This window comes from Sapajus apella, unplaced genomic scaffold (assembly GCF_009761245.1).
Source record: "Sapajus apella isolate SASKATOON/1434 unplaced genomic scaffold, GSC_monkey_1.0 scaffold126, whole genome shotgun sequence".
NCBI lineage: Eukaryota > Metazoa > Chordata > Mammalia > Primates > Cebidae > Sapajus > Sapajus apella.
In genome coordinates, this window is record NW_022437066.1 from 724,421 (window position 1) to 741,606 (window position 17,186).

Below are 17,186 nucleotides of genomic sequence, written 5' to 3' on the forward strand. Positions count from 1 at the left end.
AGGAGGTGTGGGGGGGAGATCAAGGAGAGGAGGTGGGGGGGAAGTCCAAGGAGAAGAGGTGTGGTGGGGGGAAGACCAAGGACACCACCCACATGTGCGTGTGTGTGCGTGTGTGTGAGACAGAGAGCGGGGGGCGGGGGATGGTGGAGGAATGAACAGCAGGTGCTTGACCACAGCTTCTTACAGGGAGGCCCTGGACACCTCTATCTGCTCAAGAACAAGGTGGCCACCTTTGCCAAAGTGGAGAAGGAAGAGGACATGATCCAGTGAGAGGCTGGGTGCCCCAGGCCGGGGAAGGGCTGGAGGCAGAGTCCAGGCCCTGGGTGCCTGTCCCCTGCCACTGGGTGACCCACCTCTCTCCACCAGCTTCTGGAAGCGGCTGAGCCGCCTGATGAGTAAAGTGAACCCAGAGCCGAACGTCATCCACATCATGGGCTGCTACATTCTGGGGAACCCCAACGGGGAGAAGGTACAGTGACCCCCCCCCCAGGCCTACCCAGGCCTCTGGAGACCCAGGCGTGGACAGGGTGGGACCTTCCATTCTTCCTGCAGTTGTTTTTCCTTCCCCCTTGCATTCCCGAATCCCTTATGCCTGGGCTCAGCCAGGTTTAGGGGGTCTGAGAGAAGAGGGTGGGCCCTGCTCCCCGTCTCCCCCCTATACTCCTTCACCATCTCTCTGCTTCCAACTCATGGCGTCTTCCTCCTTCCAGCTGTTCCAGAACCTCAGGACCCTCATGACTCCTTACAGGGTCACCTTCGAGTCCCCCCTGGAGCTCTCAGCCCAAGGTGAGTGACCCAGGCTGGGCCTGAGCTCTGGGCCCACTTTGGGGCCACGTCAGGGTGGGGTCCAAGGCTGCCGGCCAGGCCTGAGCCTCCTGCCCCTCCGCCCAGGGAAGCAGATGATCGAGACGTACTTTGACTTCCGCTTGTATCGCCTGTGGAAGAGCCGCCAGCACTCGAAGCTGCTGGACTTTGATGATGTCCTGTGAGGGACAGGCCTCTGCCCAGCCACCTTCAGGCCGCTCCCTCTGCACGGGGACCTGGGGCTGGGCCACCTCTTGCTCCCCGGGACTGTTCGGCTCTGGTCTTGCCTGGAGCCACTTCAGGGCACCTCAGACGTTGCTCAGGTTCCCCCCTGGGGCCCGGTCCTCGCGCACCCATGGCCACAGAGGCCGCAGTCCCTGGGGGCCGGGAGGATCCCGCCCCGTGGCCAGTGGATGCCCAGTGGCCAGGCACCGACCGGCCATGCCTCGCCTGGAGGCTCGGCTTTGGGAATCCCCTCCATGGGGTTCATAGAAATAAGTGCAATTTCTACACCCCCGAAACAATTCAAAGGGAAGCAGCATTTCTTGTTAACTAGTTAAGCACTATGCTGCTCGTGACAGAGCAGGCCCCGCAGCCCGGCAGCCCGTGTGTGTTCAGGACCCTCTCTGCACCCCATCCCTGCCGTATTCATCACCAGCACCAGGGTGGCCCGTCTGTGTGGGGCCGGCGTTGCCGGGCTGCTGAGCCCGGCTCTGTCTACACCGGCTGAGTCTCCAATTGTCTGTGCTCTCACTCCCCCTCCTCCCGCCACGCCCATCCCCGCTTACTCAGACCTCACCGCGTCTGGGCAGCAGGAGGGAATGGTGCACCATCCCCGAGGAGGCGCCGAGTTGTGCCCGCTCCCATCCCCCTCCCGAGCCCACCCAGCACTCATTGCTGCTGTTGAGTTCAGCTTTTACCAGCCTCAAACTGGAGGCTTCATCCCAGCACAGAGGCCTGGGGCTTGGCAGGGGCCCGGCTGGGGCAGGCCCAGGTTTTGAGAACCTTCCAGCACTGCAGTGGGCCCCTGGACCCGGCTGAGTGGCTGGTGGACTTAGGGGCTCCCGACTCGGCAGGGAAGCTCCCAGCTTTGTCCAGGGCCGGCAGGATGGGCTCTCATGTATATAGCTGGGGCCAGGGGGCAGGCCCCCCTTGTGCAGAACCAGGGGTCTGAGGGCACCTGGCTGCGTTCCGGCTGAGGGAGGGCTGGGGCAGGGGCCGGGCTCCGAACCATGTACGATACCCCTCATAGTGACCATTAAACCTGATCCTCCACCGTGGCCGCTGCGTGGGTCTGTCCTGTCCATGCTCTGCAGGGGCCGCCCCAGGCCCAGCGTCTGGCCCCACCTCTGAGGCCGCTGCTGCAGGCCACCTGGCTGGACAGAGTTGGAGCAGGGCCACCCTCAGGGCACAGCTGGCCTGGGACTGACAGGAGCTACAGGAGGGCGGGGTGGGGGCGGGGCCGTGGTCTCAGAGAGGGGCCTCACCAGGTCTGGAGGGGAGAGCCACGGAGTGACCACAGGACCAGATAGTGGCCATTCCCTCAACCTCTGTTGTCCCCAAGAGTCTCTAGGGTCCAAACTGCTACTGGGCAAAGCCAGGTTGGCCACCAGCTGGTTCCTGCCCTGTGGCTGGGGGACGGAGCAGCAGGTAGAAGCTGGGCTAGGGTCAGGGTCGGGGGTCGTTGGTGCACAGCCTGGCACAGCCCAGCAGGCTTGAGGCCCGGGGTGCTGAGGGGTCACACAGCCGCCCGCTACCTGCAGCTCTGCCAGGGCTTTCCAGACAAGGTCCTGGGAGGGGCAGGTTTGGTGCCAGTTTGAACGTATAAAGATGTAGGTGAATACCCAGTGTCTGCGGGCTTTCCGTTACTGAGTTGCCCACGGTATCTGAAAGTGACATGTCGGGAAGTCACGGGGCATCTCAGTGTCCTTTCTGCAAAGTTGATGAGACAAGCCGCCACCGCCTGAAATCTGCTGACGCTGCCACACAGGCCTCGAGGGGTGCTCTTCAAAGTAGGACAGCACGCGAGGCCACCACGTGCCCACACACGTGTTCTTCAAAGGCACGTCTAACGTCACCTGCAGCCCTGAGCTCAGAGTCCCAGAACAGCCCGACACTCCCGGCCCCACCCTAACAGGGACCCGCAGTCCCAGCCTGTCCAGCAGTGCCTGGGCTGCGGTGCGCCATGCCTGTCCCACACGGTCTGGTCCGGAGGGTCTGCTGGAGCCAGGAAGGCCTGGGGATTTTCTTTTTTTTGAGACGGAGTCTCACTCTGTCGCCTGGGCGGGAGTGCAGTGCTGCAATCTCGGCTCACCGAAACCTCCGGCACCTGGGTTCAAGTGATTCTCCTGCCTCATCCTCCCTAGCAGCTGGAACTACAGGTGCACGCCACCACACCCAGCTCATTTCTGTATTTTTAATAGACACGGGGTTTCACCATGTTGGTCAGGCTGGTCTTGAACTCCTGACCTCAGGTGACCCACCCTCCTTGGCCTCCCAAAGTGCTGAGATTACAGGTGAGACCACCACGCCAGGCCTGGGGGGTCTTATGTATGGTTCACAAGCTTCCATTACTCACGCTGACCCCGGGGCGGGACAGGGAGGAGAAGCAGGCTCCAGGAGCAGATGGGAAGTGCCAGCCGGGAGGGGGTGGCCCCACGCAGAGGCAGGCTGCGCCAGGGCGGGGGGCCGGTGCCCAGGGGACTTCGGCTACTCTGCGGCACCCACCCTCGCCTCCCTTGAAATATAAAAACAGCAGTAACAGCCAGAAATAGTCGGAGAAGAAATAAGAAATACAGGAACGATGAAGGCCTTGAGCTTTTCCAGATTGCTGAGGAAAGTGACAGAAACCGACAGGGAAGAGAGCAGATGCGGGGACATCCTTGGAGCAGGACACTGGCCGGTGACTCCATGAAGAACGTCCCCATCCCGTCTTCATCCCACCACGGAAAGGCCAAGGAAAGCAACAAACAGGTTTCCCTGTTTAATCTGAGACAGGGTCTTGCTCTGTCGTCCAGGCCAGGGCTCACTGGGGCTTTGACCTACTGGGCTCAAGCGATTCTCCCACCCCCTCAGCCTCTTGAGTGGCTGGGACTACAGGCACCCCATGCCTGGCTCATTCTTTTGTGTTCCGTGGCGACAGGGTCTCGCTGTGTTGCCCAGGCAAGTCTCGAACTCCTGGCCTCAGGCAATCCTCCTGCCTCAGCCTGTTTGTTACAGCCTTTCTTTGAAGCTAATCTGGTACAGCTCTTAAGTGTGACTGATCAACACACAACCCGTCCAGCCCCAGCCACCCCTGGCAGCTTTTTCTCGGGTGTCTACTGTCCCGCTGTGCTAATCACATGATGGCTTTCCTGGAGGAACCTGATGCTCACGAGGCTTATTGCTAAGCAGAGCTGCAACAGGCCCAGGTGGGCCACGCATCGCATCGATGTGGAGTGTCTCCCGCCACCTGCCTGGACGCACGCTCTACCCAGCAGTCTGGGAACAGCACGGGAGGAGGCCCCACCTGCCCCAGCAACCTGCCTGCCCTGCGCTGGTGGCCGCTCTCAGGTGCAGACGCCCCCACCTGCACGTCCAGGCTCACTACACAACCCAAAGTGACCCGGGCAGCCCCGTGGCCGGACGTGCGCCCGGCACAGCAGCCAACCTTGAGACCTGGAGTGTAGTCTGGGGGGCGTGTGGGGACCTCCTGCCAGGATGCAGGAGCGTCTAAGGGCAAGTGGAGGTGTGATTCCTGTCGTGAGCAGAAGTATGTAGACGTAATCACAGTGGTGGAGGGGCTGCAGTGGCTCCCACACCTGCTGTTAGTGTTGCCTCTGTGTGGGGGGGGGCAGACAGAAAACCTGCCTCTGAAAGGGACAAGGTGGCCGTGGTGACTCCCTACCCCCGTCCTGGTGCCTGCCGGCAGGTGGTCCCTCCTGCCTACCAAATCGCCCATGTCCCCGTGTGCTCTGTCACCCCTGCTTTCTGGCCTGAGGGCTGAGAAGGGAGGTCTGGAGAAACCAGGAGCTGAGAAGTACCCAAAAACCACCCCCCATGTCCTTCAACCCTCAGGTGCACATGGGACCATCAGTGTCTCACGCTAACACACCCAGACAGAACCCACTTGAGTAGCCAACCTTGGTCATTCCCAGAACCGCCACTGGGGGCACACGTGCGGCCAGACAGAGGGTGCCCCAAAATCTTGGAGAAAGAAATTGACCTTGGGCCAACAGCCCAGCGAGGCTGAAAGTGAAACACCAGCGTTCACCATAGGATAAAAGTAAGACTCAGTCGCAAGTAAGATTCAAAACATGACAAACCAGGCCAGGCGCGGTGGCCCACGCCTGTAGTCCCAGCACTTTGGGAGGCCGACGCGGGGGAATCACCTGAGGCCGGTTTGAGACCAGCCTGGCCAACATGGTGAAACCGTCTCTACTAAAAATACAAAAATTAGTCAGGCGTGGTGGCAGGTGCCTGTAGCGGCAGATACTTGGGAGGCTGAGGCAGGAGAATCACGTGCACCTGGGAGATAGAGGTTGCGTGAACTGAGATCACGCCATTGCACTCCAGCCTGGGCAATAGAAAGAGACTCTGTCTCAAAAAAAAAAAAATTACAAACCATAATTCCTCCACACCCAAAGAACTGTGAGAATCCTGGCCAGCAGGGAAGAGGCCATCAGCAGACACGGAGACTGAGAATGTGTTGAAATGGCAAAGACTGACAAAATTGGTTTTTTAAATTTTACTCATTTAAACTTTTTGGGGGGATAAGGTCTTGCTCATCACCCAGGATGGTGTGCATTGGCATAATCCTAACTCACTGTAGCCTTGAACCCTTGAGTTCAAGTGATCCTCCTGCCTCAGCCTCCTGAGTAGCTGACCCCCAGGCAAGCACCACCACCACGCCCGGCTAATTTTTTTTTTTTTTTTTTTTTGTAGAGACAAAGTCTCACTATGTTGCCCAGGCTGGTCCTGAACTCCTGGTCTCAAGTGATCCTCCTGCTCTGGTCTCCCAAAGTGCTGGGATTACAGGTGTGAGCCACCATGCCTGAAGACGTTAAAGTAGCTGTTACAGTAGTGCCCAACTGAGCCACCGTGAGCACTTAAAATGTTAGAATAGAAAGTCTCAGCAAAGGCTGGGCATGGTGGCTCACACCTGTAATCTCAGCACTTTGGGAGGCCGAGGCGGATGGATCACTTGAGCACAGAAGTTTGAAAGAATCTTGGGCAACATGGTGAAACCTCATTTCTGCTAAAGACACAAAAATCAACCACTCACAGTGCCGCCCGCATGCCTGTGGTCCCAGCTACTTGGGAGGCTCAGGAGGGAGGACTGCCTGAGCCAAGGAGTTGACAGCTGCAGTGAGCTATGATCCTGCCACTGCACTCCAGCCTGCGTTACAGAGCGAGATGCTGTCTCAAAAAACAAAAAAAGAAAAGAAAGCCTCAGCAAATAAATAGAAACATGTGAAAAATTTAGAACCAAAAAATACAGTAACCAACATTGAAAAAACGAAACTTCGTTGAGCAGACTCAATAGCAGAACGGCGATGGCAGAGGAAAGAGTCGGTGAACTCGGAGACAGATCAGCAGGGATTATCCCATCTGAACAACCAAAAAAAGATTGAAAGAATAAGTGGGCTGGGCGTGGTGGCTCATGCCAGTAATCGCAGCACTTTGAAAGGCCAAGGCAGATGGATTACTTGAGGGCAGGAATTCGAGACCAGCCTGGTCAACGTGGCAAACCCCCATCTCTACTAAAAATACAAAAATTAGCCGGGCGTGGTGGCACATGGCTGTAATTCCAGCTACTGAGGAGACTGAGGCAGGAGAATCTCGCTTGAACCCAGGAGGCAGAGGTGTCAGTGAACAGAGATCATGCCACTGCATTCCAGCCTGGGCAACAGAGCAAGATTCCATTTCAAAAAATAAAAAGTCAAAATAAAACATCAAGCAAAACCCAACAGAATTGAAAGAAGTAAACACATTCACGATAACAGTAGGAGATACCAGCATTCTTCTCAGTAATAGAACTAACGGACAGACGTTCAGCAAAATATAAATATCGATGCCGGCCACTAGACACAAGCACACTTACAGAACACCCCACCCCCCACGGCAGCTCAGAGATTATTAAATGCACACGGAACACACACCGAGATAAACCATATTGTGGTTCAAAAACAAAAAAAACCTTAGCAAATTTAAAACTATCAAAGTTGGCCAGGCACAGTGGCTCACGCCTATAATCCCAGCACTTTTGGAGGCCAAGGGGGGTGGGTCACCTAAGGTCAGGAGTCCTAGACCAGCCTGGCCAACATGGTGAAGCCCTCGCTCTATTAAAAATACAAAAAATATCCGGGCATGGTGGTGGGCACCTGTAATCCCAGGTACTCAGGAGGCTGAGGCAGGAGAATGACTCAAACCTGGGAGGCAGAGGTTGCAGTGAGCCAAGATGGCACCACTGCACTCCAGCCTGGATGACAAGAGTGACACTCCGTCTAAAAAAAAAAAAAAAATCAAAGTTATAAACTACGTTCTCTGACCGTGATTAAATTAGAAATTAAACTAGAAATCAATAACAGATATCAGGAAAGTGTCCAATCACTTGGAAATTAAACAACACAATCCTAAATAACATAATCTGTAGATCAATAATCCATAGATCAAAGAGGGAGTTTCATGAAACTTCAAACATATTTTAAACTGAATAAAATGAAAATACAACTTATCAAAAATTGAGATAGCTAAACAATGCTTAGAGGGAAATTTATAGCACAAATGCTTACATTAGAAAAAAAGAAAGGTTCAAGATGATAACCTTCTGCCTTAAGAAACAGAAAAGAAGGAGCAGAAGAAAAAGGAAATACACGCAAGAGTAGAATTAAAATAATTCAAAAGGGAAAAAACATGAAGCAAAAAGCTGGTTCTTCGAACGAATGAAATTGATAGACCTCCATCTAGCAACGCCGAGAAGAGAGAGGGCACATTACCCGGACGAGGAGTGGGGGTCATCACTACAGACCCTACAGCTGTTATAACCGGGAAGAGCTATGAATGATGCATTCACATAAATTTAGCAACTTAGGTGAAATGGACCAATTCCTTGAACGCCTTAAACATCAAAACATTAACTAGGTAACTTGAACAATCCTATAAACCATTAAAGAAACTGAATTTGTACTTTAAAACTTTTCTGCGAAGAAAAGTACTGGCTCGGATGGCTTTACCACCAAATTATACAAAATATTTAAAGAAGAACTTTAATACGAATTCTTCCAATCCCTTCTACAAAGTAAAACGACAACTTCCCAGACTCATTTTATAAGCCCAGCATTATCCCCATACAGGAAACAGGACTAAAAAGAAAACCGCAAATCTTTGTCGAATACGACTGCGAAAATCCTCCACAGATACACTCGATTCTCCTTATCCACGGCAGTGACGTGCTATGAAGTCGCTGCAAACACTAAATTAGCGAAAACTAACTTATGCTCCTAAGGGAGGTATAAAGTTATGTTCCTACAGGCCTGTGATCATTTTTGTCCAATGATCAATACATCAATAAAACCTCCTTTTAGGGGCCGGGCGCGGGGGCTCGCGCCTGTAATCCCAGCACTGTGGGAGGCCGGGGCGGGCGGATCGCGAGGTCAAGAGTTCGAGACCAGCCCGGCCAACACGGTGAAACCCGTCTCTGCTAAAAATACAAACATCCGCGGGGCGGGAGGCTGAGGCGGGAGACTCGCTTGAACCCGGGCGCCGGAGGCTGCGGGGAGCCGGGACCGCGCCCGACCCCGGCCCGGCGCCCGCGGAGGCCGGGACCCCAGCGCGGCGGCCGGAAACGCGGAGCGGCTGTGACTGGAAAACGGCCGGCGGCCCCGGGGTCACCTGACTCGGACCTGCCGGGCGGGGCGGGGCAAAGTCCGGCCCGGGGCGCGGACGCGGGGGCCGGGGTGCAGCGCGGGCGGCCTTGGGCGGCCTCAGTCCGGGTGCGGCCCCGAGCCAGGTGCGCAGCGCGGCGCCCGGTCCCACCCGGGCAGGGAGAGGCCGGACCAGGTGCGCGGACACCGGCGCGCCCGAGCGCAGCCTCCTCCGCTGCTTCCGAGGGGCGGTCAGCCCAGGTGAGGCGCCGGGGGGCTGGGGGGTGGGCCGCCCTGGTCCTGGGGGGCTGTTCTGGTCTGGGGGGCTGCCCTGGTCTGGGGGGCTGTTCCACATCTTCTGGGTGTGGGGTCCCTGTGTTCCTGGCCCCTATCACCTGCTCGTCCCCGTGAGGTGGGCTGTGGCCTGGGTGCCGGTTGGGAACACAGGCTGGGCCCTGTCTGGGCCTCTGTTACCTTCCCTCCTTACAATGGGCTTATATCCCTACACACAGAATTGTGCGAGGACCCCAAAGCGTGTCCCACTTTCCACGTGCCCAGGAGCCCCAGCTCGGGACCAGGGCAGCACCCTTGGCTGCCACTTTTCTGGGGACACGATAAGACACAGGCCGTGGGTCAGGTGCCAGGACCTCCCTTGGAGGGCAGTTTTGGGCTTTGACCCCTGCTCTGGGCTGTGAGGGGCACAGGGTCAGCCTGGGGTCGTTTGAGAGCTGAGACCCCTTGCTGGGTGTCCAGGCAGAGGAGGAGGTGGGTACCTCAGCCACAGAGCTGGGGGAGCTCAGGCCTCTCAGACAGCATTCCTGGGTCCACCTCCTGCCCAGGGGCCATCTGGCACCAGCTAAGAAGGTGCAGAGTCAGATGAGAGGCGCCTTTAGGGCTGAATTTCCAGAGAAACCGTGTTAAGAAGCCCCGAGCTTGGCCTTTGGTGGAAAGCTGCTTCCTAGGATGACTGGCCCCACCCCAGGTTCCCCCGAAGCCCAGGAGTCCCAGGCAGCCCCCTCAGGGCTCCAGAGAGAAACCTCCACCCTGGGAGAGCCTGGGGTGGGGCCACAGAGAGGAGACAGAGTCCTGGGACCCAGTGCAGGCTGGCGCGGGGCTGCTCCTGGGGAGGGTGGCACGGGAGAAGGGCGGCAAAGCATGGGGCCACATGGTGGGGGCAGCGTCCCCGGCCCATCTTAGGGGCCAAGGGGGCGACTTGGATCCTGCTGGGGCTGAAGAGGCTCCTGCTGACCGTCACAGGCCCCTCTGATGCCCATGGCACTCCCAGCAGGCGTGGTTCCCAGGGAGGGGTCCTTGGCCACGGGAGGCTGTCTGAGCCCAAGGACTGCCTCTAAGGCAGTGGCTCTCCAGGGGTGGGTCTCCAGGGAGACGGGGAGCGAAGCCCTTGCCTCTGGAGGGCGGGGTGGGGACGCTGAGTGCAGCCGGGGTGCTCATGGCCGCCCCTCACAGGAACCATGGGGCTCTCCCGGAAGGAGCAGGTCTTCATGGCCCTGCTGGGGGCCTCGGGGGTCGCGGGCCTCACCGCACTCATTCTCCTCCTGGTGGAGGCTGCCAGCGTGCTCCTGCCCGCCGACCTCAAGGTGCGTCCCCGCCAACAGGGAGGCCGGGCTGGGCCCACAGGTGCTGCCTCCACTCATCCCACTGTCTCCCCAGTTTGGGATCGTGTTTGATGCCGGCTCCTCCCACACGTCCCTCTTCCTGTATCAGTGGCCAGCAGACAAAGAGAACGGCACGGGTGTGGTCAGCCAGGCCCTGGCCTGCCAGGTGGAAGGTCAGTGGGCAGTTCCAGAGCCGGGTGCTGGGACCCGCCATTGCTGCCTGGCTGGGATTCCCAGCTGCATGGAAAGCGTTTGGAGGGGCTAAATGACCTGGCCAAGGTCACACGCCAGGCATGGGTGCCGGGCTGGAGCCCAGGTCACCCGGTGGCACTCTGGGGACCTCCCTGCCTGACCCCAATTCTCACGGCCTGGCCCGGATCTGCCCTGCGTCTGCTGCCTCTGGCCCGACCCTCTCCAGCCCCTGGTGCTCCCTACCCTGGCACCATGTGGTGCTGGCAGCCAAGGCTGGTAGCCACAGGGGTGCCTGCACTCCAGGACCCTGAGGGGAAAACAGGAGGCCCCGAATTTGTTTTCGGGGGGCTCTAGTAACAAATTACCACAAATTGGAGGCTTAAACCCAGCTGTTTATTTCCCAGCATTCTAGAAGAATGAAAACAATGTGTGGACGGGCTCACCCCCCTCCAGGGGCTCCAGGTCAGGGACCTTCCTGCCTCCTCCAGCCAGGCAGCCCTTGGCCGGTGGCCACACCAGGGCTCAGGTGGTGGTCTCGTCTTTGGGGGCTGCCTTTCAGCCCAGCCAGGCTGTGGAGTCTGGAGCTCTGTCCCCGGGTGTGTTCCAGGCCCTGGAATCTCCTCCTACGCTTCGGACCCGGCACAGGCTGGTGAGAGCCTGCAGGGCTGCCTGGAGGAGGCGCTGGTCCTGATCCCAGAGGCCCAGCGTCGGAAAACACCCACGTTCCTGGGGGCCACGGCTGGCATGAGATTGCTCAGGTGAGATGGGCATGGCCTTGGCACCCACAGGGAGTGGCTGCAGGAGCTGTGGTCTCAACCCTCGTGGCAGGCAGGCTGGGGCGGGGCCCAGGCTTCCAGCCAGCTCCAGCCCGTGGTCCTCTGTGTCCAGACAGAAGAATAGCTCTCAGGCCAGGGACATCTTTGCAGCAGTCACCCAGGTCCTGGGCCGGTCTCCTGTGGACTTTTGGGGTGCCGAGCTCCTGGCTGGGCAAGACGAAGGTGCCTTTGGTTGGATCACCGTCAACTACGGCTTGGGGATGCTGGTCAAGGTGCCACAGGCAGCCTGAGGGTGGGGGCTGGGCTGCGAGCTGCCAGTGTTGGGCTGGCGACCAGGGCGGGTCCCAGTGGCTGCTCTGGGCTGAGTGCCCCCTTCTGTGCCCAGTACTCCTTCACTGGAGAATGGATCCGGCCTCCAGAGGAGACGCTGGTGGGCGCCCTGGACATGGGGGGGGCCTCCACCCAGATCACCTTTGTGCCTGGGGGCCCCATCTTGGACAAGAGCACGCAGGCTGATTTTCGCCTCTACGGCTCCGACTACAGCGTCTACACGCACAGCTACCTCTGCTTTGGACGGGACCAGATGCTGAGCAGGCTCCTTATTGGGCTGGTGCAGGTCAGCCGGCCGGGGGAGGGCGCACGGGGCTGAGGGAACAGAGCTACGGGCATGGGGCTGGCGGGTGGTCCGGACCCAGGGAAGGTGCACAGAACTATGGGTGCCGGGCTGGTGCTCAGGACCCCCTGCCCTCTGCAGAGCCACCCGGCTGCCCTGCTCCGTCACCCATGCTACCTCAGCGGCTACCGGACCACGCTGGCCCTGGCCCCCTTGTACGAGTCACCCTGTGTCGACACCACGCCTCCCCTGGGCCTTCCCCAGAATCTTACAGTTGAAGGGACAGGCAACCCTGGGGCCTGCGTCTCAGCCATCCAGGAACTTTTCAACTTCTCCGCTTGCCAGGGTCAGGAGGACTGTGCCTTCGACGGGGTCTACCAGCCCCCAGTACGGGGCCAGTTCTACGTAAGCACCCGCCCCGCCCCCGCCCCCACGTGGGCACCCGCCCCGCCCCCGCCCCCTCGTGGGCACCTGCCCCGCCCCCGCCCCGGGGTCCTGGCTTCCTTGTGAGGCCCTGGGTGCCTGCCTGACTCCAGCAGGCTCAGGAGAGGCCTGGGCTGGCTCTCGGGGGCTCTGGGAGCCCAGGTGGGTGGCGGTCTGACCCGTGTGGCCACAGCCGCCTCCCCTCCCGCCCAGGCCTTCTCCAACTTCTACTACACGTTCCACTTTCTGAACCTCACCTCCGGGCAGCCCCTGAGCACCGCCAACGCCACCATCTGGGAGTTTTGCCAGAGGTCCTGGAAGCTGGTGGGTGGGCCCTGCGCTCCCTGGCTGCAGTGAGGGTTCCTGAGGGTGCAGGGCTACCCCGGGCAGGATGCTGGAGCCTCATTCTGGGGAGAGTGGCCAACAGGGCTGGGGAGGCACGGGCAGAGGACAGCTCCAGGTAGGAAGCTGGGGCCACGGCTGCAGCTGGGCCCAGCCTCTGGCCTGCTGAGGGGGCTGCACCCCGCACCACTTGGCTGGTCAGTGGAGCCCCACGGGGACAGCAGGAAGGGGCCCCTGCCACTGCCCAGCACCCCCTCTTGTCTGGGTGCTCAGGCTGGCCAGGGCAGATGGGCAGTCCCAGCGTGACTAGGGATGGGGCCCTCACCTGGCCCCTCGGCCTCCTGCGCCCAGGTGGAGGCCAGCTACCCCGGCCAGGACCGCTGGCTGCGCGATTACTGTGCCTCAGGCCTGTACATCCTCACCCTTCTGCGAGACGGCTACGGCTTCAGTGAGGAGACGTGGCCCACCATCCAGTTCCGAAAGCAGGTGACCCCCTCCCCAGGGCGCGGGCAGGCTGTGGCCCCGGGGTGGCTGCCCTGCAGCCCTGAGCAGCCGTGTGTCTGCAGGCAGACGGCATCGACATCGGCTGGACACTGGGCTACATGCTGAACCTGACCCGGATGATCCCGGCCGAGGCGCCAGCTCAGTGGCGGGCACAGAGCCACAGCATCTGGGTGGCCACAGTGGTGTTCCTGGTGCTGACGCTGGTCACGGTGCTGGGGGCTGCCGTGGTTCAGCTCTTCTGGGTGCAGGACTAGCAGGAGGGCAGAGGTGCACCCCCAGAACCCTCAGGCAGCTGCGCCCCGGATGCTGTAGGCTTCCCAAGGCCCGAGCACCGTGGGGCCTTGCTGCGTGTCTCTGCCCACGGTCAGGTGACAGCCACCTCTGGGGCACCCTCAGGGTGCTGTGTGGCCTCCCCTCCCGGCGTCCCTGGGGCCCTCCCCACTGGGCTTCCAGGGCCCTGGGTACCCTTCTGCACACCAGCCGCCAGGACTGCGGTGCCTCCAGGCTGTGTGGCTGCAGGGGCCTCAGGAGGGGCAGCTGGGGCGGAGGGGAGGGAGCCGCCCCACCTGGACCCTGCTCTCCTTGCTGTTGTCTGAGCAGACAGGCCCAGGGTCTTCTCCTGGGCCAGGCTGGCCTCCCACACCCCCTTGGAGGGTTGGACTGCAGTGGGGTGTTGCTTTTATTAAAACCATCGTGGACACAGCATTGCTAGGGCTGATCTCCCTGCTGGGACCGGGGCAGGCGGCCGGGGGCTCCCGACATTCAAGGGTGAGTGGGAACCACGAAGCACTTGGGGAAGATGCCGATGCGGCCGTCACAGTGGCCTTCCAGCCATGCCTGGTCCACTGCAAGGGGGAAGGTGGGCGCTGCAGGGCGTCGCCCGGGTGTGGCCTTGGTGCCACGGCTGCTCACGGCACAGGCTGAGCCCTGAGCTCCACCATGCCCCGGGTGCCCCAGCGCTGCTTGGGAAGGGCCACGCCCACTCTACCTTCACACAGGACGTCCACCGTGGCCCCCTGTCTGAAGTCCAGGTCCTCTGGCCCCTGAGCTGAGTAGCCATGCTGGGCCACCACCTGGTAGAGGACTGGGCGGCCCCCGGCTCCCTGCAGCAGAAGCGTGGGCTGTAGGGCGGGCCGTCGCTGGGAGGAGGGGCCCCTACCGCCCACCAGGAGGTCCCCGCGTCTGCCTCACCCTGCACTGCAGCTGCAGCCCCCGGGGGCTGGCAGCCGCGTCCAGCCATGCCCTCTGCAGTGACTCCTCCCCGGCGATGGGGACCCAGCGGTCATCCTCACCTGGGGCTTGGTAACTGCAAAGAGATTCCTCAGAGGGGCTGTGTGGGTGGGGCCTGCAGGGAGGACGGGGACCTCTGCCACGCCCTCTTCCAGCAGCTGCCTCAGCCAGGGTGGTGCCCAGCGTAGAGCCCGCCCCCACCTGAGTTGTCCCAGCTGGGCCTGGCGAGGGAGGGCCTGGCTCAGCAGTGCCCGCAGGCTGGACAGGTCGGCTCCTCTTCGTGCCGTCAGGGCCACGGTGAAGGCGCACTGCACAGTGACAGTCACCAGCGGCTCAGCGCACCCCGAACCTGCTTCCTGCGGCCAGGAGGGGAAGGGATGGCCTTCTTCAGCCCCAGGGGTGTTGGCACTGGCTGGGCGGAGGGGAGGGGCTTGCAAGGCTTGATTCTGAGGGATGGTTTGGCCTTGGCCCTCCCTCCTCCCACCGGTGGCTGACAGGTGAAGGGTCTGGAGCCTCTTACACCAGCAGCTGCTGGGTCCTCAGAGGGGCTGGGGCCAGGCACCCCCATTGCCGGCAGCCCTGCAGGACAGAGCAAGACTGATGCAACCTCTCCCACCAAATCAGGCCCTGTGCGTGGAGGAGCACAGGCACCGCGCACCAGCAGCTTCCTCTTCACCCGGGGACCCCGCCGCTAAGGACCCCCATACCTGGGGACAGAGGAGTCGGTCTGCCATCTTGCTCCATCTGGGCCTGCTGCAAGGGAAGCACAGGTGCTGGGACTGGGCCATCAGGGGCTGGAGGCAGGCACCGCCCTAGCAGAGCCCACAGGCAATGGTGTGGCCTGTGTGCTCAGCCACTGCCCTGCAGGCAGCCTGCAGGAGTTGAATTGGGAGCCCCGGCCACAAGTGGGCTGCCTCAGGATGGGGCTGCCTGTCACCAGCAGGGAGCAGCCCATCCCCCCAGGCCCACTGAGGCAGCAGCTGCAGGTGGGTGGGCTCCCCAGTGACCCCAGGAAGCTCAGGACCCAGTCCCTGGCCCCTGTGTGGGCTGGACGTTTACCATGTGCCCTGAGTTAGGCACCCTCCCATCTGGCTGGCCCTGTCGAGCCCCAGTGAGCTGCTCCCTCTGCCCTGGTGCTGGTTCCACTGTGGTCCCTGGCCTGAGGAAGCAAGAGGGGCTCCGACCCCGAGTAGGGAGAGGCGCCGCACGCACCTGCTCTCGGTGTGCAGCCAACGTGCAGCTGTCAGCACTGACCTCTGTCTCTGCATGGAGGGCACCCTGCTGGGTGCCAGCTCTTGCGGAGTCCCTGATGGGGGTGCTGGGGAGAGGAGGGCGGCTCTCAGGCCCTGCCCATCTCAGTGCCCTCCTGTGCCCGGCCGCGCCTCGTGAAAGGCAGGCCGGAGGTGCAGCTCCAGGGATTGCTCTCTCACCCCCATGACACCTGGAGCCCCGGCTGTCTCTGTAGCCCCATTTGTGTTTGGGGGTCCCCTGGGGGGTTGGACCTCCTCCCTAGGCTGCTCCCCAGCCTTTGGTGCTGCGGGCAGTCATGGTGCCCCTGTAGGTCTCAGCTGCCTCCCAGTGCCACCCCCAAGGCCCGGGTGCCCCCACCTCCCTGAGGGGCAGTTTTAGGGGAGGTGGAGCTGGTGGAGCAGAGAGAGAAGCTGGGCTCCCCTTCCCAAGCTCTGGGCCCTGGACAGTCTCTGTCTGAAAACAGGCTGTCCGTCCTGTGCCTGGGCCCGGAGTGGCCCTACGTGGAGGTCCTCTGCCCAGCAGGAAAGGGGTGTGCTCTTGGGCCCAGCTGGCCCCTCCTACCTGGCATCATGGTTCACTCCCGCTCCCTGTGGACACAAAGCACCAGCCTGCTCTCTATTTAGGGTTGGGGCCGCCCTCCCTCCTCCTGAACCCCAAAGACAGTTTCTCCAGGTCTCTCACAGGGATGGGACGGGCACCCCACACCTCCCAGCAGAGAAACTTTGGGGCCCTGGAGCTTGTGTGGCATTTTCTTTCCCACATAGCTGGGTGAGGCCAGGCAGGGGCCTGAGAGGCCACAAACCCACCTGCGGCTGCTGCAGGCGGACGGCCCAGCGCTGGTCGTCAGGGACGGCAGAGGACACCACCTGGCAGGGACAGGGGGCGCGGGGTCAGGGATCAGCCGCCGGCGACGTTGGCTCCACCACCCCCTGCAGCTCTGAGTCTCCCGGGGGCTGGGTGGCGGCTGCCCACACCTGGCCCGCGTCTGCCAGGCCACCGTGGCGGGAAGCATCTGCTGGCAATGTTAATTTTAGTACAACTTTTAAAACATTTTTTTCTTATAAACAGCCCTCCACTGTGACACGCGGACTCCAACACAGGTCAGAGGCCTGCTTCGTGTACCCCTAGGTCCCCCGCTCTGGTGGCTGTGCCCGGCCACACAGGTGCAAGTGCAGGGGACTGACGGGGTGTGGCTAGCCAAGGTGACCCTGTCGCCGCCCCCAGGAGTTCTCCACCACATCTGGCCCCTGCCTTTGGGGGCAAGCAGCTCCCCGTTCCTCTGACTTTAGGCGTTCTGCCTGGCCCTGACCCAAGTGTGGGCGTGACATGGCCCAGACCGTCAGACTGCAGCCCGAGCCCCCGAGAGACCTCGCTCTCTGTGGCAGAGACACAGGGAGACACACAAAGGGATGCAGAGAGATGCGGGGAGACTCTGAGGGGACTCCCAGGGGACGGGGGGACTCTGGGAGGAATCAGGGAGACTCTGAGAGGACTCGGGGGGACTCTGGGAGGACGCAGGGACTCTGGGAGGATGGAGGGACTCAGGGAGACTCTGGGAGGATGAGGGGACTCTGGGAGGATGGGGGAACTC

At 60.9% G+C, this 17,186-nt stretch overlaps 3 protein-coding genes across 12 annotated transcripts in view; 2 read left to right on the forward strand and 1 right to left on the reverse strand.

The window, feature by feature from the left end:
* NSMF (NMDA receptor synaptonuclear signaling and neuronal migration factor) overlaps positions 1-2,084 on the forward strand; it is a 12,276-nt gene extending 10,192 nt beyond the window's left edge. The window contains exons 8-11 of the mRNA XM_032261866.1: positions 3-266; positions 367-469; positions 711-786; positions 892-2,084. Of these exons, the coding sequence (XP_032117757.1) occupies positions 3-266; positions 367-469; positions 711-786; positions 892-989 (541 nt within the window). The 3' untranslated portion in view covers positions 990-2,084. The remainder of the gene's footprint in view (positions 1-2; positions 267-366; positions 470-710; positions 787-891) is intronic.
* A 7,999-nt stretch (positions 2,085-10,083) lies between these two features.
* On the forward strand, positions 10,084-13,587 carry ENTPD8 (ectonucleoside triphosphate diphosphohydrolase 8). 7 transcript variants are annotated; one of them, XM_032261703.1, is made up of 9 exons: positions 10,094-10,246; positions 10,320-10,437; positions 11,064-11,214; positions 11,345-11,504; positions 11,618-11,848; positions 11,987-12,250; positions 12,482-12,592; positions 12,962-13,096; positions 13,177-13,587. In XM_032261703.1, exons 1-9 carry the CDS (start codon positions 10,121-10,123, stop codon positions 13,366-13,368), a joined length of 1,488 nt encoding a protein of 495 aa, XP_032117594.1. In that variant the 5' UTR covers positions 10,094-10,120; the 3' UTR covers positions 13,369-13,587. The 7 variants fall into 7 exon arrangements, with proteins under 7 accessions (XP_032117595.1, XP_032117594.1, XP_032117599.1 ...); XM_032261708.1 differs by having other exon boundaries at positions 12,191-12,250; positions 13,177-13,391; XM_032261706.1 differs by having other exon boundaries at positions 12,482-12,579; positions 13,177-13,351.
* Positions 13,588-13,611: 24 nt separating this feature from the next.
* The window catches only part of NOXA1 (NADPH oxidase activator 1), a 10,673-nt gene continuing 7,098 nt past the window's right edge, over positions 13,612-17,186 (reverse strand). The window contains exons 6-14 of one of the 4 annotated variants that reach the window (XM_032261702.1): positions 16,402-16,461; positions 16,157-16,182; positions 15,557-15,662; positions 15,052-15,097; positions 14,865-14,923; positions 14,546-14,700; positions 14,306-14,420; positions 14,103-14,217; positions 13,776-13,959 (exon numbers count right to left, since the gene is read on the reverse strand). In XM_032261702.1, the coding sequence (XP_032117593.1) occupies positions 13,877-13,959; positions 14,103-14,217; positions 14,306-14,420; positions 14,546-14,700; positions 14,865-14,923; positions 15,052-15,097; positions 15,557-15,662; positions 16,157-16,182; positions 16,402-16,461 (765 nt within the window). In that variant the 3' untranslated portion in view covers positions 13,776-13,876. Of the gene's footprint in view, positions 13,960-14,102; positions 14,218-14,305; positions 14,701-14,864; positions 14,924-15,051; positions 15,098-15,424; positions 15,663-16,156; positions 16,204-16,401; positions 16,462-16,569; positions 16,608-17,186 lie in introns of all 4 variants that reach the window. The other 3 variants (XM_032261699.1, XM_032261698.1, XM_032261701.1) reach the window with 3 other exon arrangements.